General features: G+C 50.8%; 9 protein-coding genes across 9 annotated transcripts; 4 read left to right on the forward strand and 5 right to left on the reverse strand.

The window, feature by feature from the left end:
* Positions 1-1,028: 1,028 nt before the first annotated feature.
* On the reverse strand, positions 1,029-3,421 carry Z519_08076 (uncharacterized protein; the record flags this gene model as incomplete). The annotated part of the gene is made up of 2 exons (XM_016765805.1): positions 1,029-1,322; positions 1,958-3,421. The coding sequence occupies 2 exons, from the start codon at positions 3,419-3,421 to the stop codon at positions 1,029-1,031; spliced, it is 1,758 nt and encodes a 585-aa protein (XP_016617850.1).
* Positions 3,422-4,579: 1,158 nt separating this feature from the next.
* Z519_08077 (uncharacterized protein) lies at positions 4,580-5,956 on the forward strand (the record flags this gene model as incomplete). The annotated part of the gene is made up of 4 exons (XM_016765806.1): positions 4,580-4,719; positions 4,773-4,782; positions 4,835-5,039; positions 5,088-5,956. 4 exons carry the CDS (start codon positions 4,580-4,582, stop codon positions 5,954-5,956), a joined length of 1,224 nt encoding a protein of 407 aa, XP_016617851.1.
* A 505-nt stretch (positions 5,957-6,461) lies between these two features.
* Positions 6,462-6,934, forward strand: Z519_08078 (uncharacterized protein; the record flags this gene model as incomplete). Its single annotated transcript, XM_016765807.1, has 2 exons — positions 6,462-6,858; positions 6,912-6,934. 2 exons carry the CDS (start codon positions 6,462-6,464, stop codon positions 6,932-6,934), a joined length of 420 nt encoding a protein of 139 aa, XP_016617852.1.
* An 858-nt stretch (positions 6,935-7,792) lies between these two features.
* On the reverse strand, positions 7,793-8,677 carry Z519_08079 (60S ribosomal protein L16; the record flags this gene model as incomplete). Its single annotated transcript, XM_016765808.1, has 4 exons — positions 7,793-7,928; positions 8,026-8,338; positions 8,436-8,571; positions 8,657-8,677. The coding sequence occupies 4 exons, from the start codon at positions 8,675-8,677 to the stop codon at positions 7,793-7,795; spliced, it is 606 nt and encodes a 201-aa protein (XP_016617853.1).
* Positions 8,678-8,996: 319 nt separating this feature from the next.
* Positions 8,997-10,610, forward strand: Z519_08080 (uncharacterized protein; the record flags this gene model as incomplete). The annotated part of the gene is made up of 1 exon (XM_016765809.1): positions 8,997-10,610. One exon carries the CDS (start codon positions 8,997-8,999, stop codon positions 10,608-10,610), a length of 1,614 nt encoding a protein of 537 aa, XP_016617854.1.
* Positions 10,611-13,080: 2,470 nt separating this feature from the next.
* Positions 13,081-14,037, reverse strand: Z519_08081 (uncharacterized protein; the record flags this gene model as incomplete). Its single annotated transcript, XM_016765810.1, has 1 exon — positions 13,081-14,037. The coding sequence occupies one exon, from the start codon at positions 14,035-14,037 to the stop codon at positions 13,081-13,083; it is 957 nt and encodes a 318-aa protein (XP_016617855.1).
* Positions 14,038-14,891: 854 nt separating this feature from the next.
* Positions 14,892-15,500, reverse strand: Z519_08082 (uncharacterized protein; the record flags this gene model as incomplete). The annotated part of the gene is made up of 1 exon (XM_016765811.1): positions 14,892-15,500. The coding sequence occupies one exon, from the start codon at positions 15,498-15,500 to the stop codon at positions 14,892-14,894; it is 609 nt and encodes a 202-aa protein (XP_016617856.1).
* A 2,065-nt stretch (positions 15,501-17,565) lies between these two features.
* Positions 17,566-19,299, forward strand: Z519_08083 (uncharacterized protein; the record flags this gene model as incomplete). Its single annotated transcript, XM_016765812.1, has 1 exon — positions 17,566-19,299. The coding sequence occupies one exon, from the start codon at positions 17,566-17,568 to the stop codon at positions 19,297-19,299; it is 1,734 nt and encodes a 577-aa protein (XP_016617857.1).
* Positions 19,300-21,159: 1,860 nt separating this feature from the next.
* Positions 21,160-23,361, reverse strand: Z519_08084 (uncharacterized protein; the record flags this gene model as incomplete). The annotated part of the gene is made up of 11 exons (XM_016765813.1): positions 21,160-21,335; positions 21,412-21,503; positions 21,573-21,667; positions 21,774-21,877; positions 21,924-22,152; positions 22,212-22,325; positions 22,389-22,476; positions 22,538-22,723; positions 22,779-22,857; positions 22,907-23,016; positions 23,072-23,361. 11 exons carry the CDS (start codon positions 23,359-23,361, stop codon positions 21,160-21,162), a joined length of 1,563 nt encoding a protein of 520 aa, XP_016617858.1.
* Between the last annotated feature and the right edge of the window lie 548 nt (positions 23,362-23,909).

Raw genomic sequence — 23,909 nt, forward strand, 5'->3', positions numbered from 1 at the left:
ATTTCTTCATTGATTCGGTGTGTGTTTCCATCTGGCACCGTATTACACTGTCATACATACCATGGCATATCATATCGGTTTTTATGAATCCCTCCCGATCACCAAGGCCATGTGTAGATGATACCATCCTGCCAGATAAGGAAGGTAGCCGTGGACAATTGTTTCCATCCGCGGGTCAATTTTCCCCTTTCCGCATTTCCGGTCAATATCCTCCGCGTCGTCCCCAGGCCAAATTCCCAAGTCCAATTCAAACATTTGGCCGCCCTACTTGTTGACTTCTTTGCGGTCGAGATGGTCTCCATTCCCGTTCCAGTTCCAGCCCCTAGTTCCAGCTTGCATTTTTGGTTCCTAGTCCCTGTTCCAGTTCTCGTTCCCGTTCCGCCTATTGCAGTCTGTCATTTCCGTTCCGTTTCATTCCATTCCATCCAAGTATAGCGTTTCCGCATCGAATCCATTTATATTGGGAAGTGGGTTCGAGTGTCCCATTCGCGCGACATCATGTGGATTGGATGACGGTATGGAGACACATCTCCCCGTCGGTGTCAACCGTTGTCGTTGGTTTAAAATTCGCGTGTCCATCGTATTGCGGAATATTCCTCCATTTCCACTTCTGTCCGTTCATGTCCGCAGGTTTTTACTCATTTCCTCTCCGTCGGATGAGAGATGTGTTTTGATGCACTTCTGTCTCTGGACCTGGCACTTCGAATCCCTGGTTGCACCATGCCGAGATGCTTTCGTGCCGTTTTCATAAAAGTGCAGCCTTTCGTCTCTTCTCTGATCGTCGGCACATCCATATGGTGGTATTCCCTGCCGCCAGATGTTTCAGAGACATGACTTCCGCTGTTGGTATAGCTGTATTGTGATGGCGCCGTGCAGTGGATCGCTGAGGAGGATTTCTTTCCTGTCCAGTGAGGTGGCTTTTCGGTTCCCAGTTACTTCGTCCTTCCTTCCATTGTTGAGTGTCGGGTCCAGGGTTTCTCTTTTTGCCTCTGATAAGGTTATTGAGATATGCTGGCTGACATGAGTTTTCATAGTTTGTGAATTGTGAAATGCAGCTTCCTGATTGGGTTTAGGAAAGTCTCTTTGCTGTACGCAATCATGTCTTTGATGATGATGAGTTCCAACTTGAAGATGCTGCGGGGGCCAGGCGGTGCAATCACAAGGGCAAGGACTTCAGTTTCGCGCTTGTTCAAGACATCTTTGAAGTCAGCGTAGTTTGTTTTTGGTGAACCAGTCGTAAAGCTCCTGTCCGGGCAGTTCAGCTGCCAGCCAATATGCTTCAGCGTCGTCCACTTCTGCTTTGCCTCCGTCCTGTAAGTCAGCTAGAAGCCAAGAACTGTCAGAGCTCGTGTGCCGCAGCCTACCAACTGATGACAACCTGATGTACCCGGCTCTGCTTACGTCCTTTTCTCGTCCTCAAACGAAGGTGTTTCCCTTCACCCTATAACTGCATCTGCACTGGCATACTGGTTGACGAGGTCGATCAGCCTTGTCACCCTCCCAGATTGTGATGCAATTTCTCCTCTCCACTGTGATAAGCGTGACGGTTGGGGCTGACCGGTCGGACGGGCTCCATTGAGTTTCTTCTTGCGCTGGCAAGGACATCGGTCTTTGTGTCTTGAGGCTGTTGGTCTGCCAATCCGCCGCTTGTCGTGTGGTGGTGGATGGAGTATCGATCCAAATCAGCGGAAAAAGTGTTTGTGTGGTTCGTACTCGAGTAAGTCACCTAGCCTGAGGGAAAGCGGTGTTCTCCTCTCTACCAAGGGCTTCAAAGGTAGAAGTGACCAAATCCCCATTCCGGCTGTCGGCCCTTTGGTCTTCCCTCCGCTCGAAATTTCTTCTCGTATAGTCGCTTCTTCTCTAACAGAACTGAAGTCGGTCCACGGAAGAGAGAGAATCTACCGCTTTGGACATTTGCACACGCCCAGTTTGCTTGGCTGACTGCTTCTTGGCTCACTAAGCTGTCCCAGTAGTAGTCTCGCTTGTCGATGGGGTGAAGGCGTGCGAGCTTCCTCAGCCTTTCGAGTTGCAAGATAATGGCCCGTGATTGTTGTCTGCTGTTTGCGAGCTCGTCGTCCCCATTCTTGAGCTCTGGCCAGCTATACTGCGGCAGAAAGGCAGTCGAGTCGGTGTCACTGGAGCCCATCACCGTCACAGCTTCGTCTGGGATACTCTCAAACAGGGCATTCGCCTCGGTGAAAGTGAGTCTGCTATGTCTTGGAAGAAACGATAGCCTGAAGTGCCTCAGGACGTGCTCGATGTCCTCCTTTGGTAGTGGATTCCACGGATTATGGATCCATCTCCACTGCAGCTCAGCATACACGCAGTGTCTCAGATGTCTCGTGAACTCTGTGTCCACCCGTCCCAGTTGATGTCGGTAGAGCCGGTGAAACTGCCACGGCAACGACGAGTGGTAGTTCCAGTAGTAGGCACACCCGGCACAGTGGACCGCCTCGAATCTTGAGACAGTCGTCTGGAGGGTGCCGCCTAGAAAGCGCCTAGAATGGCGCCTTAAGGCGGGAACTCGGACTGCACAGGCGTGTTGTGCGTAAGTTGTTTCGGGCGGAGAGACTTCCTCGGCCAGTAGACACAAAGGTTTTTGGCAACGGCGGGTTTGTATTGATGAATACAGCTGTGGTTGGACACTGCGTCGGTCTGCAGGTAGTTCGAATCCAGTCCGGACCAGCGGAATTTTGTCAACTGCTGATTTTGTCTGACCTCGAGTAGGAATTTCCCTTGGCCCTTGCCGTCGGAGAAAGTTCAAGGCGGCCTTGTAGTCGAAAACATGACCTTTCTGGGCTGGGAAGCCCCAGAAGGAGTTCTGAGGGACGGTCACCAGCTGCGGAAGCGTTCTCAGCTCGGCCTGGGAAAGCTTCATGGTGTACTGAGCGTAGCCGAGATTGACTGCTAGAAGTTCACGCTCTTGAGAAAGGCACCGGAAGCAGCAGCGCTTGAGCTGCAACAGGTGCAATATCTCTCCATGCTCTCTACAGAACTCGCATTCAGCAGTGAGGAGGACGTCAACTAGCTGGGGTACTGTCCATAAGGAACCGGCCTCAGTAGCCAGGAGTGCACGGACTGCATCGGGACCATAGGTCATGACGGTCCTGAATGGCTCCCATTGCTCAATGAGTTGTTTGGCATGGGAGTTGGTGGCTCGGAGGTCGATGAGACTGTTGATGGGTGTTGTGGCAAAGATATATAATTGTAATTCGAGAGGAAGTTTGTCGAGATCTCCCAGACCAACATGCCGTTGGCTTCTTGTGGTCATCCATCTTTGAGGATCACTGAGCCAGATTCGTCGTCTGAGCTCTCCCGAGTCGATAATGAGTTTGTTGTAATCGGGGTACTTTGTAAGGAAACGGAGCTCTGCGCGGGTCATCAGGGCAGGGTCGAGAGGCTTGGGGGCAAGGGAGGCCATTTTGTTGAGGCCTTGCTTTGGAGAAACTCGGGTTGGGGGTTGGTCTGTCCCAGCAAGAGTATCGATGAAAGCCGTATATGATGGAATGGAGCTTGTTATGTGTGTGCGTAAGTCCCTGTGAGGTATCGATATGAATCTGTGCCGGAGCGCGGAGCTTGTGATGTCGAGATCCAGATGAACGGGGAAGTCAAGCTAGCTTATGATTTATATACTTAAAGGCGAGGAAAGACTGGTTGTTAAAGTTTCAGAGAACCATGGTTCGCATGTGGAGAATATATACCAGAGCCCAATGAAGCATCAATAAGCAAACTTTTGACAATCAGAAACAATAGGAGGGTATAGACAGGCACAGATGCTGAATAGACATCGGTTGCCGCGCCTTCAGAGAACACCTCAACACATGCGTAAAATAGGAGAACAATAGGAGATCTTCACCGACATGATAATAGTGGCGTGTTACCGGTGACAGCTGCTATCAAGAAGTACCGCTTATTTTGAAGAGGCTGAGTGAAACCTTCAATCACCACGGATCTGGCTGAAAATTGGCTCAAGTTTCCACCCAGAAAATGTCTTGGAAAGGAAAACTGAGTCTCTTTGGGATCAGGCTGTGAGTCGAAGGGTGCTCCCGGCCAACCAAATCTCCTCAGGTAAGTTCGCTGTACTCGGTACAAGCTGAGCCAGATATTGCCTTGGTTAGCGTTTCAGAAAGGGGCGCGAACCAAGCGATCCCGACAACAGCCACCGCTGGAATGTAACATCGACTTTCGGCCCGAGAGGCTTCGCTACTCCAGAGACTGGCATCGCTTCGACTCGATGTATGAAACAATCAAAACCGATGTTGACGAAAGGATGAGGTCGTTCAGGACGTCGGCGTCCGAAAGTGAAAATAAAAGCGTGGCCTGCTCGTGTGATAACATGTGACCTCACGTGACCCCGCGCGCTGCCCACCCCACAATGACGTTTTGGGCAACTGCCAACAATTCAATTTCCCGGATCCCGTTCGAATGTTTCTTTTTCATTCTATACGTGTATTTCCAGGATTCGGTCGACAATTCCTCGCGTTCCGGTTTCGATTTCTTGTCTGGTCAATTCTGTCACCATTCCCGCTCTTAGGGAGTTTCTTTTCAACGCGTGTTAGTTTTGTTAGAAGAATTCGAAATGGTGTACATCAGGCAGCGAAACCTGAAGAAGCTCCATGAGTACAAATATTCCGGGGTGGATAAGTCTCTTGTGTCAAGATATGTTCTGAAGCCATTCTACACCAATGTTGTCATCAAATTCTTTCCCATGTCAATGGCGTGAGTACAGCGACTCTCCTCGGTGAAACAACGTGATACTGAAACTGCTTCAGGCCCAATCTTGTGCGAAGAAACTCAGTCTCGCCTGTAATACCCCCTTCTAACGCATGAGCAGATTACCTTGACAGGTTTCAGTTTTGTGATCATCAATGTTCTTACAATGCTGTGGTACAATCCCACGCTCGACACCGATTGCCCTCCATGGGTCTACCTGACCTGGGCCATTGGTCTGTTCCTTTACCAGACTTTCGACGCCGTGGATGGCACCCAGGCTCGCCGGACACGCCAGAGCGGCCCATTGGGCGAGTTGTTTGACCATGGTTAGCTGGTATCTTACGACATAGTGAGCACCACTAACCGAATGTCAGGTGTTGATGCGTGCAATACTAGTCTTGAAGTTCTCCTTTTCGCGGCCTCCATGAATCTTGGCCAGTCTTGGAACACTGTCCTCACTCTCTTCGGCACGATCCTTACCTTTTATATCCAGACCTGGGAAGAATATCATACCCATACTTTGATGTTGGGTGTAGTTTCTGGCCCCGTGGAAGGAATCTTGACTCTGGTTGTGGTCTACTTTATCACCTTCCTCAAAGGTGGTGCGAGTTATTGGCAACAACCAATGCTGCCCAGTCTCGGTTTTCCCAAAAGCGATCTTGTTCCGGCCTCTCTGTATCAAATGGCTTGGAACGAGTGGTACATGGTTTATGGTGGGCTGGTGTTGGTCTTCAACACCATCAGCAGCGCATTGAATGTCATGAATGCCCGACGACAAAGAGGCCAGGATCCTTACAAAGCACTAGTCGGACTGGCTCCTTTTGCTATCACTTGGACCTTGATACCGACCTATCTCTGGCTGAACCCGGTCATTCTCCACCGCCATCTTGTTCCGTTCATCATCTTTGCTGGAATTGTGAATGCCTATTCCGTTGGGCAAATGATCGTGGCTCATCTGGTCAAGGACAAATTTCCCTACCAAAACGTACTCGTGGTCCCTTTGGCTTGTGCCATAGTCGATAGTTTGGGCCCCACACTGGGACTATGGCCAAGTGCCCTTGGTGACGATGTCTACCAGGTGGCGTTTGTTTTCCTGTCACTGGGCCTCGCGCTCGGCGTGTACGGAAGCTTTGTTCACGATGTCATTACCACGATCTGTGACTATTTGGATATCTGGTGTCTCACGATCAAGCACCCTTACGTGGAAGACGCCCAGAATGCTGAGGGCAAGAAGTCCAAATGAGTCAGCCTGGCGACTTTGGTGAATAGCACAGCCTCGAGTCAAGCACTGCGCACGACTCAGGCTAATGGATCTTCACAACACCAAGTTTGACACATTCGCTTCGATCTGACGGCCTTCTCGATTCATTGCTGATTGTGCAAGTCACTTGCAACAAACGGAACTGGCTATAAATGTTGTTCGTACATCCTGGTTGCTCAAGAAGCCTTTGTCCTCGACCACCCACGAAGTTCTTACCAGTCCACTCTTCACACCAACCCTTTTCCATCATGTCCTCAGAGAAGCAAGAGTCCTCTACAAAGGGTGAGTGCAAGACTGACATCCTAAGCAAAGGAACTGCAAGGACGTTCCTACATCGATTCTGCGCCTGGAAACCAAAATGCGCCAGGCAATCCAAGCAAAGCTACTGACGGGACCATCTCCATCAGAATCGGAAACCAGCTCTTCTCCGAACGTAGTACTCTTTGGCCCGCTCCACCAACATGGTCAGTGCTAATATTTCTCCCTCATGTCCTTTTGGAATTGTCAAACCAACTCTTTACAAGGACAAGTCTCCTATCTGCACCCGGGCCAGTACACTTCGAACACCGGTATCACGAGAGCCTTCAAGGGGCACATCACGACCACGGTCCACGGAGTTGAAACAATCATGCCCACCCATGAGTATCTAGCCCACCCTCAGGATACGCGCGTGGCAATTCTCAACCCTCACCTTCGCCTGGATTCCGGGTACTACCCCAATCCTATCAAACCACCGCCTGATGCTCCTCCCCCGCCGCCTCCGATCGACATCACGACTGGGAAACCAAAGTCGGAGTCTGCCAAGGCAGGCCCTGACGCCGAGAAGAAGTGTCCTCAATGCCACCATGCAAGTACTCCGGCTCTGACAGACGGTGTTTGGATCTGTTCGGGCTGTCTCCAGGGTCATAAGTTTGTACTGGCTAACAATTACGAAAAGTGTTATTAGTCCAGGCCGGCTAAGTGAAAGGTTGGAGACCTCGTTCGGTTTATCTCGATGGCAGGTGCGACGCGATGATGGAGACGCCTCAATCTCCTGCTCATGCTTAATACACGTTCCTGCTCATCTGAACGATGCAACATGGCCGCACAATATTCTACGCTTTTAAGCTCACGACTGGCTGTCTTGCTCATAATTTGAGTGGTTTCTTTTTGGATTGTTTTAGAGGCAGAGTATAGCGGTACTGAAAGCTGGGATTTCCACAACACGTACAATTCTTGAATGTCTCCTTGGCATGAACTGAACGAGGCTCGTGGGGAAGGACAGGTCAGGAATGCTCGATCCACGGGGGACATGTACATCATTAGAAGCTAGAGACTCACAAATGAAATAGTGGTTTGAATCTCCTGGCTTGCAGGGGGAATGGGTTTCTTGGACAGAGTTTGTTTCATCACTTTCTTTTTTCTTTGGTGCTCATGAAAATCCGTAGCTGAAGCTCTTTCAAAAGCCACGAAAAGCTCATAACTCCCCGGGGTGACATTCAAGCACCACATGTCTCTTCTCTGCCACCGCCCCAACGGGACTGAATTGCACGATGCCCGCAGCTGAATTCCTACATCTAGCGTGAACATTGTGGGTGATTCCTGAACTGTCGATTAAAGAAATTTGTCCATCATGTCACCGCCCCTCCAGGGTACGCATCGCCTCCATTTCTCCTTCCTCGTCCGAACGATTTTTCCCTCTGCTGCGTCTAATGCTCAACATGACTTCGCCACCATGCGTCGACCATCGATAGAAGATGGTAGGTAAAGGACCGTAGGCGTTGAAATGGGCAACGACGCGCGGCAGGATTTTCGATAAGAGAGTGGTATGGTGGATATTTAGTAGCCCAGCTCGGCCAACTTTTTCTTCGCCTCCACATCCGCAGTCGACTTGTTCGCCTCGGCAAGGTGTCTTCGTTGGGCCTTCTTTCGCTCGTAGTACGCGGCGCCCTTGACTTTTCTTCTCTCCTCGAGTCTGTCGCAACTCTGTTAGCCGAAACCCTTGTCTCCCCCAGAAACGTCCAACCGCCTCCAAATGTTTATCGTGTAGGCAGAGGAGATATCGAACGTACCTCGCAACCACATCCTGGTATTTCCATCCCACCTCATGTGCCAGTCTTCCCACTGTGCAGTATTTCCTTCCTGGCTTTAATCTGAGGACCCTCAGTGCCTGAGGAACAACCATGCGCTGCTTTTTGTCGTATGGCGGAGGGATACCCTCAAAGACCTTCAATCTCTCTAGGGCAGCAGCACCGCGGGCGGTCTTGTGCGGGATCATGCCTCGGACGGTCTTGTAGAAGATGCGGGCGGGGGCGCGGAAGTGGAAGGGGCCACCGCGGGTTGGGTTGTAGCGAGTGATTTTGCGGAGGTAGGCATGGTACTTGACTGTCCAAGACAGAAGAGATTCGTGTTAGTCCAAATGCATCTTTAAATATCGGTGCTGGGCGTAGCCGAGCAGAGCGGATGGGAGAGAAAAGCGTACGCTTAGCACGGAAGAATTCGCCAGAGATGTTGAGGGCCTCGCATCTCACGACGACGATTTTCTGGCCATTCAAGAGTTGCTTTGCGACTGTACTGGCGAGACGACCGAGCAAGTGTCCCTTGCCGTCGATGACAACCTGAAGCAAAAAAAGGCTTTGTCAGTACTGTTGATTCAATCATCTCTTGATGTTCTTTGCGCAATGTCGTCGGCGAAGAACTTACGACGGGCTCGAAGGTCGACATCTCGCACTCAATCACCTGCAAGAAGTCGTACAGGAGAGGATTCGCAAGTTGGGCGAGGACGTGGTTGTTGGTTGAGTTCGTCAAAGGCCGGAGATTGATTCAATGAATTGTGTTGATGCGCTTTCGTTTCCGTCGTGCGCACGCCAAGACATAATTTCTTGGCGCCGAAATCCAAAAGCACGTGAAATTGCTTAGTCAGTCAGTGGGTCCGGATTTAGCACCAACCAGCACCACCCCCGTTCTTGAAAAGTTCTTCTCTTCTGTCCGCCTTGTCAAAGGATACAACGACAATGCTTCGATCCGACATTGGCCGACGGACATGCTCACAGAAAACTTCATTGCAGCGACACTGACTGCAAATAAACCCGCTGCACATGCCAGCGCTGCCTTGAAAGATGTAGGCATTTTTCTTCACGAGTTTCAACCTCAAAGCACCTTTCGCCACGGTTTCAAGAAAAGTTCCAGTCAACCGGGCTGTGTGGCAATCAGTGACTCGCACATCTTTGCGGCCCAAGCGAATAAAGCTGTGGTAAATGTTTATAGTCGAGAAAGGGGCAATCAAGAAGCGACGATTCCATTTCCCGAGCGGATATCCGGTCTCGCATATGCTCACGGGGCAGAGATCTTGGTTCTAGGGACCGAAGGAGGGAAACTGATTCTCTGGGAAGTTGCAACGGGCAGAGTAACAAACTCAGCGGCTTCTCATCTTCAAGCTGTGTCGTGTCTTTGCATCACCGCCAGGAATGAATACATCATTTCTGGCTCTGCTGACTCGAGTATTCATGTTTGGTCACTAGCAAAACTAGTCGCTTTTGCGCCATCCTCAGATAGCTATGCAAATCACGGTGCTTCAAATGCTCCTGTCAAGACCTTCTCCGGACATCGAACGGCCATCAGCGCGTTGACATGTGGCCACTCTAGCATCACCACGAATTTTGCAGTATCAGCCTCCAGCGACGGCACTTGCTATATCTGGCATATCGAAACATGTCAAATCTTGCGGACTCTATTGTTACCCTCTCATGCTGTTTCAATCGCACTTGACCCCGCAGATAGAGCCATCTATTTTGGATGCAATGATGGGAGAATTCAGTCCTGGGACGTCTTTCAACAATCACCAACGTCCAGCATTGCACTATCCGGCTCGTCTGTTTTCCCAGCCATCCAGCTTTTAGATAAGGACGGTTGGAAAGCCCCGTCCGAGGTCGGAACAGCGAATTGTGTCACACTATCTTATGATGGGACCTCTCTCCTCTCGGGCCACGGGAATGGAGCCATCATCCGCTGGGATGTTGCCAAGCATCGAATTCTACAAGAGATCACGAATTTTGGCCAACCAGTTACCAATATCGAGATGATCAGGCCTGAAGGCTTTCCACGCATGAAAAGACCAGGATACAGTATCCCAATGGTTGTTAAACCCAATCTCGAATTGGCCACGATGAAGGATAACGGTACTTGCGGCGTCCCCACGAAGTACAATCTCCATGTTATGATCAATGCGCCAAAAAGCCTATCCGAACAAGACGAGTTTGAAAAAGCTCTTACCGGCTCCGGCTTCCCACAATACCTGCTCGACTCAGCCATCCGTTCTCTGGAAATGGGTAATACCGCCACCCAATTCCCGGTCACAGCAGATGTCTTTGAGATATCCAAAGCAGAAAGACTGGAAGAGGAGGTCTCCAAATTGAAGCAGCAACTCACTATCCTGCACAACCTAGAAGCAAAGCGGCGAGACAGGAAGCTTGCGAGAATGGGTAAGCGAGATGAATTAGCGTTGAAGAAGAGAGAAGCCTATTTCGAGGCAAAAAGCAAGGGAAAGGATGGGGATGCGGCGATGAAAAAGTGGGAGGAGAAGGAGGCGGAGCTTGATCGGGAGAGTGAGGAGGAAGATCTCGAAGGGGACGAAATGGATGTTGGTTGGAGACGTTGAAAATCCGTTCCCTTGGTTCAGGTTGGAAAAGTCCCTTGAAGAATACCGACAACCTCATTAAACTTGTCAAAAACGGTGGCGCAAGCTCAGTCTCATGGCCTTCATTCAAAAGTCTCGACATCCGCGATGCATTTTGGATTGCGGTAATACTGGAGACCATGCTCTCTCCTTGCACGGCGCGTTGCCATGCCTCGTCGATGGTCGGGGCAGTCCCGAAGGGCTATCATCGGAATTTGCGGCCGTCAATCCTTCGTCAAGGATCTCGATCCTTGTGCAGTCCATTTTGGCTATTGCTCAAGCAGACCTAGTGCTCGAACTCCCAATTAATCCCTTCTTGAGGCGAAGCGCCGGAGGAGGAAGGAGGACGCTGGCTGGTTCCTAAGAGGACTGAACGCCAACAACAAGTGCTGTCGAGCTGATCTTAGACGAAGCGAATTCTGATCTCACTCCTGTTCAGGCAGGCATGGTGTAAGTCTTTGCTACCCCTTAGAGGTAGCCCGTAGCGGCCTCAGAAGCAAGCCAAAGCACAAGGCAGGAGTTGAAAGACGGATATAAAGAGCGCGGTTGAGGCCCAGAGAGTGGGTGTTGATACTGGTGCTGGCGCCGGCGGTAGGAGACGGCTCCAGAGCCCGGTATCCCCAATCGCAGATGTCTTGTTCGAAGGAGAGAAGAGATGCGTACATCTGCTCAACTTTTTTCGTTGCCTGCTGGTGGAACACAGCATTGCAGACTGCCCCACTGTTGTGGCTAGGCTGCGGCTCCTTACTTCCAACACCCGAACGACACCGAGGCAATGTCCCTCAAGCCCGCTTCTGTTTGGGAGTAACGAGGCTGGCTCATTCCTAGCATTCGAGTTCCGTTAGTCGAAACGACCAGGGACGACGGAGGTCAGCGTCCACGAAGGAAATGGCAAAACTCATATGAGGAACCTGAGATGGCCTCCTAATAGCTGATTCTCTGCTAAGCTTTCCGAGAGTATTCTTCACCACCTGCAGTAGAAGGTTCAGGAGTTAGAAATACTTCCAATCAAGAAGTTAAGCAACAGAAGAGAATGCTAAATGTTATTTAGAAGGAAGTCGAAGTGGTGGAAATGGAAATATCACGGGTCACAGGCCCGCGGCGCGAGGAATGGCCAACGTCTGGCGTCAGTTGCGAGCGTATCCCTACGACAACAACTGCGGATAAAAACAGCCCATGAAAAGGTCCGAGGGCGTCTGTTTGCAGTGCTTGACGTGGCCCTGTGGCGTCGTTGAACCCATGACGCCTCAAAAAGCACCGGATGGCGTGTCGGGGGAATGGATGGGGCTTGGACGTGTTCGGCAAACGTGCAACAGGTGCCTGAGAAGACCAGATGCAGGGGTCTGAATATCTCGCAAATGCATAACACGGATGCCCGGGAACGGACAAACTGTACAGAAAACCGAGCGGCACGAGGTAATGATATATCCTGGCGCCTCGGTCAAAATTATATGGATTGTCTACGCGATGGCTAAACTTGATAGTATTAGCTTTAGCGTCAGTAATACCACTAGTCTCTAGTGTAAACGAGATCGAGAGTCAAGCCGAACATAGATTGACAATCAAGCACAAGAATGCATCTCCATATCAAGAGACCGAGGTGTTTGAGGCACCGTTCACACCAGGGTCCATAAGTAGCCTGACTGAGTCCAATGGTTCTCGAAATGATTGATAACCAGAGGGTTAGACTGCGCCAACGCGTACAGGGACCTAGTTGTATGAGGCGTCTTTAAGACGGGGTTCTGGAAATAGACCAAATGAGTAGCAGATCCTCAAAATGCAGGATAACGTCGGCTACCGGGATGTCCCGTATTGTTGGGCACTCTCTTCATCGATCTTCGTCCATCTTTCCATGGTCGTACGCCAGCACAGTCAAGTCGCCCACTCCAGTTCGCCCAAATCTCAAGTAGCGCCAGTTGTATCACGAAAATCAGCCAAGAGAGATGTACTCACCCATTGGAAGGCTTGTTGTCATTTGTCGTCGTTGCTCACCTCTAATTTCTTTGGCACCCCGAACCGCATCATCTTCACCGCGTTGTTCGAGACCAGCGTAAGTTTGGAAGCAGGGGGAAGACAGGGTTTTTTCGTCCAATCTTTACTCCGACGCAGCTTGACGGGCTCTTTTTTGGGCCTGGTACGGGTGCTTTCAGTCCAGGCACTGGGTTCCATGGTGGCTGTAGTTGCAGAGGTAATCGCGCCTGAGGACAAAATAAGCGAGATATATAAAAATCGGCAGAAAAACACGCGAGAGAGAGGGTGGGAGGAAGAAGGAATAAGGCCCGGCGGTAGAGAAGATGGTTTAGAAAGAGCACGACAGAGCGCTTCCCCTTCAATAGGGGAATAAAACCCTCATTTAGGGGAGAATGAATTGTCATTGGTATCAATGTCTGTGGAAGAAGTCAGAGTTGTCAATGGCTTTCCAGCTGTCCGTGGAAACATCGTCTGCGAGTCGTCAGATATTTTTCGTAACCCCAGGCTGAATCTTCTCCAGGATATCGCTTAGTTCCTTCCACACCTTCTCGCCAGCAACCTCACTATCCTTGCTTCTCACGAAGGGTGAGAGCTCGCCTTCATTGACCTTTCCATCCGACATATACTTGCCATGCGACTCCATCTCTGCCGCGGCAGAAGCCACCAGGGTTCGACTGCCCACCTCGGTCGAGCGGGCGAGGAAGAACTTCAGCACCTCCAACACCCAGGACCCGTCGCGCGAGAGCTCTGAATGACATAGGCCAGGGTTGAGATAGTTCAAGATGACGCCGGACCCGGTGAGCTTGGGCGCGATCTGGCGAACGACGAGAACTTCCAGCAGTTTGCTTGTCTGGTACCGCTCATTCATCTTGGCTGTTTTCTCGCCATCTAGCGTCTCAAAAATCCGAGGCTCTTTCCATTCCGCAAACTTGGTCCAGCCGTGCACTTCGCTGGATACGATGGTGAGGCGCGGGCTGGTCTTGAATTCCTTGGCCGTCGACTTCAATTTCGGCAGCAACAACAGGGCGAGGAGGAAGGTGCTGATGACATTAACTGTGATGGTGCGCTCGTGTCCTTCGGCCTGGCTATACTTTTGGACTGCGATTCCTGCGTTCTCGAGCAGGACGTCGATACGGGGAAGCTGGGATGCGCGGTTGGCAAACGCATTGACGGAGTCGTACGAGGCGAGATCGAGTTCCCAGACCTCAATCACGCCGCGGTTGCAGTTCGTGGTCTTTTCGATGTCCTTCTTTGCGTCTTCCCCGGCCTTGGTGTTCCGCACAGCGAGGATTAGTTTCGAGGCGCCCAGACGAGCAAAATGCCGGGCAGCTTCCTTTCCTAGGCCGGTGTTGCTTCCAGTCACAATGACAGTCTCTCCGGCGAAAGACCTCTTGGGATAAGCCGGTTTGATGAATAGTTGAGAGTATAAAAAGCCCATAATGACGATGTAAACGAACTGCGCAGAATCCTGCTACAAGCGATGGCCACGAATGTCAGGCTGGGAATTTGCAATCCCACTTACGTTGTGATTGACAGCGGATTCCAAGGACGAGACGCTCGCCCACCTTCAAGCATTTTATATCAATCCCCAACGCCGTTTTCACCTGCAAAGGGAAACCAATTAATCCCGGTGCTACTTCATAGACATCATGAAGACGCCCGGGTCCAAAGGAAATGCCTGAAAAAGGCATTCAAGCTTCTAGCAACCTGGACGACATGCTCGACGCTAAGCCTCGCAGGGCGAAACCGTGCGAAATTGGTCGTCACCATCTGCATCCCCAAGGAGGACGAGGTGGTGGTGGTGGTGGGCTGCAGAGAGTGGGTCGGATTTAAACGCAGCAAAATCCGCCCAAAGCCCCTTTTAGCTGCCTTTGGCATCGTCTGCCGGCACAAAATCGTCCCGAGCCAAGCGTTTGTCCGCTAAGTCGAGGAGATAACAATATACTGATGTAGAGATATAGCTGCAAGGTGGTCGGCAGGCTCATGCAGTCCGCGAAGCATTCACCTCTAACGACGACCTTTGACGGTGGCAGGCCTTCGAGGCTGAAGGGCGAGGCTGAAACGGTAAGGCCTGTCAGGGCTTTGGACAGCGATTTCCGGCTTTAATATTGAATTCAGAGCTAATCATTCTCTCGACCAACTCGCTTGCAAGCTCAAGGCTTTATGATACCTTAGCAAAGGCCTTACGTTCAAAAGATTGGAACCCGAACAACCCCACAAACAGATCCACCAAAGGGTAACAAAACCTGCCTCTTCAAACATGGAAATCCAAAACCCCCCAAAGAAAATCAATCATTGACCATGGTAGGCTTGATACCCATCCTTATCATAATCCTCTTCCTGCTGAGGAGGTAAGTGGGCGAACGCACCTGAATAGCCAAGGTTCTCCATGGCATTCTGGTGAGGGACTAGAATTTCCTCATCATCAAAGCCCATCATGGCTGGGTCTACCATTGTGGTAGCCGACTCCGGAGGTCCTTCCTGGTGCTCGCCGGGCTCGTATTCAGCACCGTGTATGTTGTCTGTGTTGTGTGAGCTGTAAGCTCCAGAGAAGTGGCGGCCTCCTGCTCCAGGGCTTTGGAAACCATGCTGATCATAAGTGGATGGGTGCATTTGGTCAGGGTGCATTTGGTCAGGGTGCATTTGGTCAGGGTGCATTTGGTCAGGGTGCATTTGGTCAGGGTGTATTGGGTCAGTGGTGTGAGGTGCTGCATGTTCGTCCTCTCCAGCGCGTTCGTGGCCCATGTTGAGGAAACTGTCGTCCTCTTCGCCCTGTTGCATGTCGAGGAAGTTGTCGCCGTGTTGTGTGCTCTGATGCTGGTGTTGCTGGGTTGCTGGAGCAGGATGCTCATGGCCCGAGCTGCCGGTCATGTCGAGAAAACTAGAGTCAGGGTCATCCATGTCTCCGAAGCTGCTATCATGTCGTAGTTGCCCATATCCAGCAGAAGGATGGGAAGCCTGCATGGGATGAGAATGCTGCATTGATTGAGGAGGCTGCATTGGGTGTGAGGGCTGTATGGGATGAGAAGGCGGTATGAGTTGAGAAGGCTGTATTGGCCAGCATTGTGATCTGGGGTGTGAAGCCATTTTGATTCGTAAGTCTTCGCTTATGGCTGGGGAGTCCCACCATGTACTAGTTGTTTAGAGTTAGAAGAAGTAGGACAGGCTATTGAGGGAGGACTATATAGCTGATAATTGACAGTGAGTGGTTGAAACTGGCTTTCGTACGAAATATTGAGTGCCTTTTTATGTACATCATGAAGGATGTTCTCCCTAGGTACGTACGTGATTATCCCGGAACTAGATTGAAGTTCCCATCCAGAAAATCAATGGGCCAAGCCAGAATACTTCGTATAAGCCCTCTGGTCAGTCATATAGTCTGACTACAAGTGCCTTCTACATTGTGGTTGGCGGGTGTTCGATCCTTCTCCTATCATCCAGTAATATCAAAGCTATGCACCAAACATTCCAGACAAACTAGCCCATTTCCGGTCAAAGGTACCGGATTGAGTAAGTACATATGTGGCTGAAGAGAAGTGCCGATGCCATGATTATGTCCTCTACTGACCTCTATTGTAGGCCTTTTCCACTTGCATAAATCGGCCTCCATCTAGCTTCCACTGGCCTGGAAGAGTCTAGACCACTTTCTCAACGACGCTTCTTCGGGCTATTGCCAACCCTCACTTTGGGGCCATTATCGAGAAATGCGATACGACCGGTGGCTGAGTAACTGCTGTTGCGGGTCGCTCGAGAAGCACGGGTGCCACTTGGGTCTGTTTGAGTCGGGTGCCGGTGGGTCTGCGGTCGAATTTCAGGCCTGACCTGTTGATGCTTATGTTGATTATGCTTATCATTGACTGCCCTTGAATACCTGGATGGGGGTCATCCTGACACGAGAAAGATAAGCGCGGATTCTCAGGTTGCCATATCAATATCTCATGCCTTCTTTCGTTCTCCTAGAAAGCGCTAGGAAGCCGGAGTTACTCATTGGCATCGTAGGCACCCATAAGCCTGTGGATATGTCTTTAAAATACGGTGCCTGAAGAGATCTCGAACCTGTATGCGGATATCATATGGATATAGGTAAGCTGGTTCTCTTGCGAACTTCAAAGGAAGTGGTGATGGTGGAGGACAGGGAAGAGAGAGAAAATAGAACGCAACACAGTGGGTGCAACCAGCGACCTACCTCGTCCTGACTCCTACTCGCTCCCCAGATGCACCAGAGGATAAGCGAAAGGGCCACTCTCTGCATTTTTGGCATACGCAGTCTTGTCCTGATTTAGCCGTCATGTCTGGGTATGTCACGCCTCACCCTGCCTGACCCGACCCGAACCTGTGCAGGTCGAATTGCCTCGTTGTCCGCATCTGGACAACATGCTTTGCAGTATATGGCAGTTGAGCGGTGAGCGAGATCGTGGAGAATCAGAGGACAGGGGTTAGTTCTTACTATCTACCGGATAGTCTCTACTCCTTACCCCCTAACCGCCGTCCCACTACCACCAATTCGGTCACTTCACTATTACCTAACTACCGAAGAACATACATAACACGGTGACTAGCCCTGCGTAGGGAACACCTAACAAGGCTGGCTATAAGGGGATCACCCCACCTAGTACGAAGTGCTTTAGCCTCATATTCCGTATTGACCGATATTGATCCCTCGTACAGGGAGTCGGTCCGACAGCCTTTTTCCAAGAAATGACCCCACCTGTATTGAGTCGGGGATTGTCTCCTCCCGTCTTGATTTGGCCAAGTGGTCTTTTTTCCAGTGAATCTGGTGTACCGATCCCTTAGAGAGTCGTCAACCAATCTTTAGAGAATGCTAAAGGTTTGGACACAATTAGGGACGCTGAAACCTCCAAACTGCCCTCTTCAACTTGCAAGCCTTACTGGACAAGAGAGAGCTAGTCCGGTCAACATTTACCATTCATCCTGCTAGGTACCTATCCAGGAGTAGAAAAATCCGATGTCGGACTCCTCTTCTCAGCAAGACACTCTACGGGTCCGGCTCAGCTACGAACCACAGCCTTTGAAATTCGGCACCAGTGGCCGCCGTGGCAAAGTCGTTGATTTGAGTCAGCTCGAGATCTACACGAATGTCGTCGCTGAGATTGATTACCTCCTCTCCCTCGAGCCTTCCCAAGGCGGGATTCGGGTCGGTGATGACTTTTATTTTGCGTACGACCTGCGTCCCAGCTCTACCAAGTTCGTCGAGAACCATCGCGGTGGCATCTGTCAGGCAGTCGAGCAAGCTCTGAGGGATAAGGGCATGTACCCAGTGAATCTAGGAGCGATCCCCACCCCCGCACTGACATCCTATGCCATTCAAAACGAGAAAGGTTCCATTATGGTCACTGGTAGCCATATCCCTTTCGACCGTAATGGGTACAAACTCAATACCTCCACAGGCGAGCTGTTGAAAAAGGACGAGCAACCGATCAACGCCAATGTCGAACGCGTACGCGAGAAACTCCTCGACGAGCTCTATGCCGAATCACCGTTTGATGACAAAGGCAATCTGCGCAATGGAAAGTCGGATCTTCTGCCCGTTCTAGGCGACGGTCAGGGCGCCTACATCAGGCGGTACCTGGATTTCTTTGAAGGCGAGGTCCTTCAAGGCATGAAACTCCTCGTCTACCAGCATTCCGCCGTGGGGCGAGATGTCCTCGTCGACATCTTGCAAAAACTTGGCGCCCAAGTGACCACCGCGGGCCGCAGCTCCACCTTTGTCCCCATCGACACCGAAGCAATCGACGTGGCCCAACTCAGTACCATCCAAAACCTCTTCGACGAGGCCGGTGCGACCTTCGACGCCGTCGTCTCCACTGATGGCGACAGCGATCGCCCGCTCCTCGTTGCCCCAGAAGGTGGCAAGCTTCGGTTCTTCGGGGGTGACCTCCTGGGCATGATAGTCGCCGAGTTCCTGGGGGCCGACGCTGTAGTAGTACCCATCAGCACCAATGATGCGATCGACCGCGGGCCTCTCGCCCCTGCCCTCCAAGCTAAAACAAAAATCGGGAGTCCATACGTTATTGCTGGTATGCAAGCCGCAGCTGCTAAAGGCCATCGACGTGTCTGTGGATGGGAAGCCAACGGCGGGTTTCTCACCGGCTCCGACATCCACCGTAATGGTAGAATACTGACCGCGCTTCCAACGAGGGACGCAGTGCTACCTCTCATCTGTGCTCTCACAGCCGCAAATCAACGCCGGATGCCGATACCAGAACTTTTTTCAACGTTACCCCTACGGTTTAGCCGTGCTTCGCTGTTACGAAATTTCCCCCGTTCAACCAGTATGGAAATCGTCAGACGCTTTTCACCACCTAATGCCGCCGTGCAAGAGGTCTCGTACTATCCGGACCTCGTTACCGTCCAAGACCAATCTCAAGCTTTGACTCGACCCAGCAAGACGGATGCGGAGAAACTGGAGCAGATTCGCAAAGAACTGCAGACTGTATTTTCGGCCAAAGCTGGCTTCGCTGCAATCGCAAGAGTGAACTACACCGATGGTGTGCGTGTTATTTTTACCAACGGCGACGTAGCCCATATCCGCCCGTCTGGCAATGCCGACGAATTCCGCATCTACTCTGTCGCCGACACCCAGACGCGTGCTGACGAGATTGTTGCTCAGGGTATCGCGGAGCCGAATGGCCTTTTGAGACAACTAGAGCATATAGTGCAAAATTCAGCATCATCATAGCAGGCACCATACTCCAGGCGCTATTATGCAGATTCACGGGTTGAATTGCCAATCAAGGATGGCAAAGTACGGTCTCCAAAAAAAAAAAAAAAAAAAAAAAAAAAACAGATAGAGATAATTAGAATCAAGAAGGTAAAACAAAAATGGGCGAAGCTTTAGAAATCCATTCCTTCGCCCTGTAGCCATTGTTTCGCCTTCCAATAGAGTCGATTGTGCTTCCTTGCAGCGATTTTGTTCCCGCACTCCATCCTCTTCCCCCGATTGTAGGCCGGCACACCCTTGAAGACGTTCACACCCATGATCCGCTCATGATAATACGCTAGGTGTTAATACACCAAAGGGAAGCCCTCGATCTAAGCATCATCGATCCCGGGGACGTCGTTCGGGCTTACCGGGATGAGTTTTCCCTTTTCGCACCAATGTCCGACGAACATAGCCTTCCATTCCCCATGCCCCCCTCCTTTGATGTCTGAGGTGATGCTGTGGGAGCGATGCATAATGAAGACCCCAGAGTCCATGCCCTGTTATAAAGACTCGACGAAGTCTTCGTAATGTGTCTTCTCGGTCCATGTAGTGTATATAGAGGAGGGATCGAAAACAGATTCAAGGATTGCCACTCGCATGCATCTCTTTCATAGCGCATTAGCCGATAGGGTCGCGGTCCCCCCTGTCTTCCTTTGGGGGAACCCGGGGGCGGTCAGAATAACAATGGCTCCTACCGGTAGATAGGTCATCCTTCAGAAAGCTCTCTCTGAATCTGTAGGGCTCTAAGAGCAGTGAATCAGGTCCTTTTTTGCAAAAGGCATTCTCGGTCAAGAGCCCTTGGGAAGACGGTAAACGTCGATCATGATATCTGCCCATTTAATACTCCTACGCCCCGGGTGAGCTCCTTGAATATAGCAGCTCTGTATGAACGGTCAGGCCATATGGATGGACTGGAAGCCGTTTGCGCCGAGAGAGAAGATCTGATCTCTGAAGGCAAAACTCAAATTTCAACGATGGATGTCCCTGGGACTGACACGGTGTTTGCAATACGGCCTTTCTCGGCTAGTATAGACGCTGGATCATCTTGATTCTTGCCTCGGAATTGGTATCGCGCTTCGAAGCTGATTGTTGGACCCGGATAAGTGATTTTCCGCTGAGAGGAGGTTAAACTGGTGGTAAACCTGGATCAGACAGTCCTTCGACCCAAGAAGCTATCCCGTGAAGCATGAGAATCATGGGTTTCATGGCCATAAGCACCGCTCGAGAAGCCGCGAAGCATTTTGTGTGGCTACCGCTGCCGACGGTCTTCCCGGTTAGCTTTCTGCTACCTTATTTCTCATACATTCACCGTAGAGCATGCGACCAGGACGAGCACTTTATGTCGCTCAGGGAATTCCCAATTTTCCGCCACCATTGTACAAGGTGCAAGTACTGGATGACCCCAAAGCAGGCTGCGCAGTTTGAGTAAGGCGGGGAACAACCTACACTTGACATGGAACCTTCGGGGTGCCCATCATCTCAGAGATGCTGTGCAGGTCTAACAAAGTGATAGAGACGAGGAAGAGCGCGCTTTGGGTCAGATATCCTTACTCAGTGATCGGCATGGCCATCCTGCCTTGCACGTTAAAAGAGAAAATCGTAAGAGCAAAGATATAGAGTAGATGGCTTCCTGCATGAAATTTGCGGATGAAGCTGTGAGGTGACGAGTTGAGGTGTCGCGCTCAACTTGTTATTAGGACTGTCGTTTCGGATATAATTGCGCTTGTCTCCTCCTCTTCCGCAATCCCGACGGTAAGTAGTCGGGGGTATTTCAAAGACACGTGAGGCTTGCATATGGTGACATAGAAACGCAAGGGACCTCTTTCCAGATCATATTCATTCACTATCCACGTCGCCCGCCCAAAACCCAGTCGGAACGCTGTAAGGGTCGGCAATGGGACCTCTCTTCATAGGCGGTGCGTAGACAGTCACAGAACTATCGTTCGATTTCCGCGGTAAAACTCCTGTCCGCAAGAAGCCGTTCTCGATCTCGGCTGAGTATTGATAGGGTACTGTTGAAATTGAGGTGCAAGTAAGTTCTCTTTGTTCTGGTAAACTCCGCGGCTGCAGAGAGCAGATGGTACTCACAGTTAAATGAAACATGGTCGTCGCCATGCCGGACAACTAAATGACTATTCGGAATATCGCTCATTGCCATCGTCGTCCATTCCGTGGGCGCGCTATGTCAAGGGAGTTGTCAGAAGATTGCTTGGAGCAGTAACATTTCTGTCCTTTCATCCAACACCTACCTGCCATCGAAATCTGCTGTGACGAGAAGCATGGGTAGTTCTGTACGGAGCCGTTCCAAAGATGCTGTATCAAAAGGCCAAGCTGAGCAAGCAAGCTAGACCCTGTTAGCATGAGGTGGAACGACAGGAAGTAGTGAGAAAACATACCTGCGTTAACCAGGCTGTCGTTTGACCCAAGTTGTTGGTATCATGCTAACCGACCTCGGTCAGCCTTATGCCTCTGTTGAAGTCGAGTTTCAAATGAGATTTTACCACCAAGCCGTCGTTCAGAGATTTGTGAAATTCGGAGAAGGTTTTGGTTTGTGCTATACATTCGTCAGATCAACTGTGATTGTTTGCAAATGGATACACACGTACGAGAGTCGCCGCACTCCAGAATGTAAGCCACGATATTCTCGACTGTCAATGCTTGTTCCGGCAAAGCTTCTAGGGCGCTGATATTCGACGACAAGGTGGAAATCAAATCAATAACCTGGGGAAAGTCTGGCTGACCCTGAAATAGTCCAGAGATGACTGATTGAATCGTCCAAACAGAATCGATGGATGAGTTCGAGGCCGCCTTGATGATCCCACGGTATGCCTGGCATATTTTAGCATATCATCTGGCCAGACCGAAGTTATTGAGGTTGTGGCCCCCACTCTTGCAACACTGCCTTTGCCTGCATCTCTAAGGGGACATGAAGAGTTATTCTGGCAATATGCATCTGCCCTCAATAACACACGATTTGCGGCTACTATCTGATCTTCCGCTTGCTGCCCAGAAGTCTGCAAATAGTCATCAGTTCTCAATATAAACTACAAAATTGGTGCACGTACAACTCCATGCGGCACTACCGCGTCCAACACAAAGCGGCCCACAGAGTCAGGATACATGTGGGCAAACTGTAAAGCTCGATAGCTGCCACTGTGGCGTTGCTTGTATTTAGGGATATGTCTATCAGCAGCTCAAGAGAGGCTTGACTCACTAAGAAGCACCTAGGAAATGGACTTGATCGTAACCTAGAGCCTGACGTATCTGATTGTAGTCCTGCACAACCTCTCGGGTTCCGACGTGTCCGATGATTCCATGGGGTAAGTTCGAATCAACCCACGACTGTATGGCGGCAGCGGCGATCTCTCTCACATTCTCGAATTCGGCCTGAGATGTTGGGCTTTTTGACTGTTATGTTTCGTACACTCTGGGCAAGGATAGGTGGAGAGACCCACTAGGGGGCAAACAAAGGCAGCACTTTGTCCAACGAAACATTCAGAGGATTGGAGCTATACGTCCCACGAATGTCCATCACTGACGATGATCAGTTTCAACAACAAAGAAGCGGCCCGGTGTTCGGTACTCATCAAGTCGTAATCTGTCAACCCTGAGAAATCAGGAGTAAACGGAGAGGTAATATTGAGAGCAGCATTCCATGCGTATACCACACCGTTATCTGAGCCACCGGGACAACTTGCACGGAGTCAATATTCTTCGCGACCAGACATTTTGCAAGGATGTGACTAACAAGAAGATGATGCCTTTTGGCTGAATGGGTCGATACATGGCGAGGCCGAGAGTTATATTGTTACTCTCACTTAGTGGCCTCGAGTAGTCCATTGGCACGACAATCTGGCCACACTTAAGTGTTGAAGGAAGGTCTTGAAGGTCCACGCCAGTCGAGTCGAAAACAGTCCTAGGTGGAACATGCTGGCGACAATCAGTCCAGAGGATTTGTGGACTAGCTGCTGCCAGGGGAAAAAGGAAACAGGAAAGCGGATACACCCATCCGAGAACGGGGAAAGGCATTTGACGCATTTTGAGAAAGCGAGTCAAGTTTCGAGAACTGATCCCAATAAGAAAATTTCAACGAGTAAAGAAGAGGCGTCCCGGTTCCCGGCAGAGTAGTCGGGAATTGGAAGTCGAGCAGGATGTAACAATCCAGAGGTCTTTATACCTTGTGAGTCCAAACTGCTAACATAAGTGCCTTGGAGGACAGCACAAGCACTGTTTTCGGGCTGATAAATGGGCATACCATTGTTTTAGAAGGATATCTCCTAAAGGCGTAGCAATTTCGAGCCGGCCAATAGCGAGGGCATGTGCTAAGGACAATTTACTGCAATTATGGACAGGGGTGGCTGACGCGGCTCAATAGTAAACTCCATGGGCGAGGTTCATGTGCGTGCCGAGTACGTGCACGGAGACTCAAACAACTAAAGGGGATTCTGCGGAGTCAACAATGCCCGCTATCCGACCTAGAAGCGCGTGGCCCTTTCCGAGACATAGTACACCCGCGGAGCAAAACACAGGACGAGAAGGGAGTAGGAACATGGGCTTATGGTATTGTGTGAGGCCATGGAGGTACC

The sequence above is a fragment of the Cladophialophora bantiana genome (assembly GCF_000835475.1).
Source record: "Cladophialophora bantiana CBS 173.52 unplaced genomic scaffold supercont1.12, whole genome shotgun sequence".
NCBI lineage: Eukaryota > Fungi > Ascomycota > Eurotiomycetes > Chaetothyriales > Herpotrichiellaceae > Cladophialophora > Cladophialophora bantiana.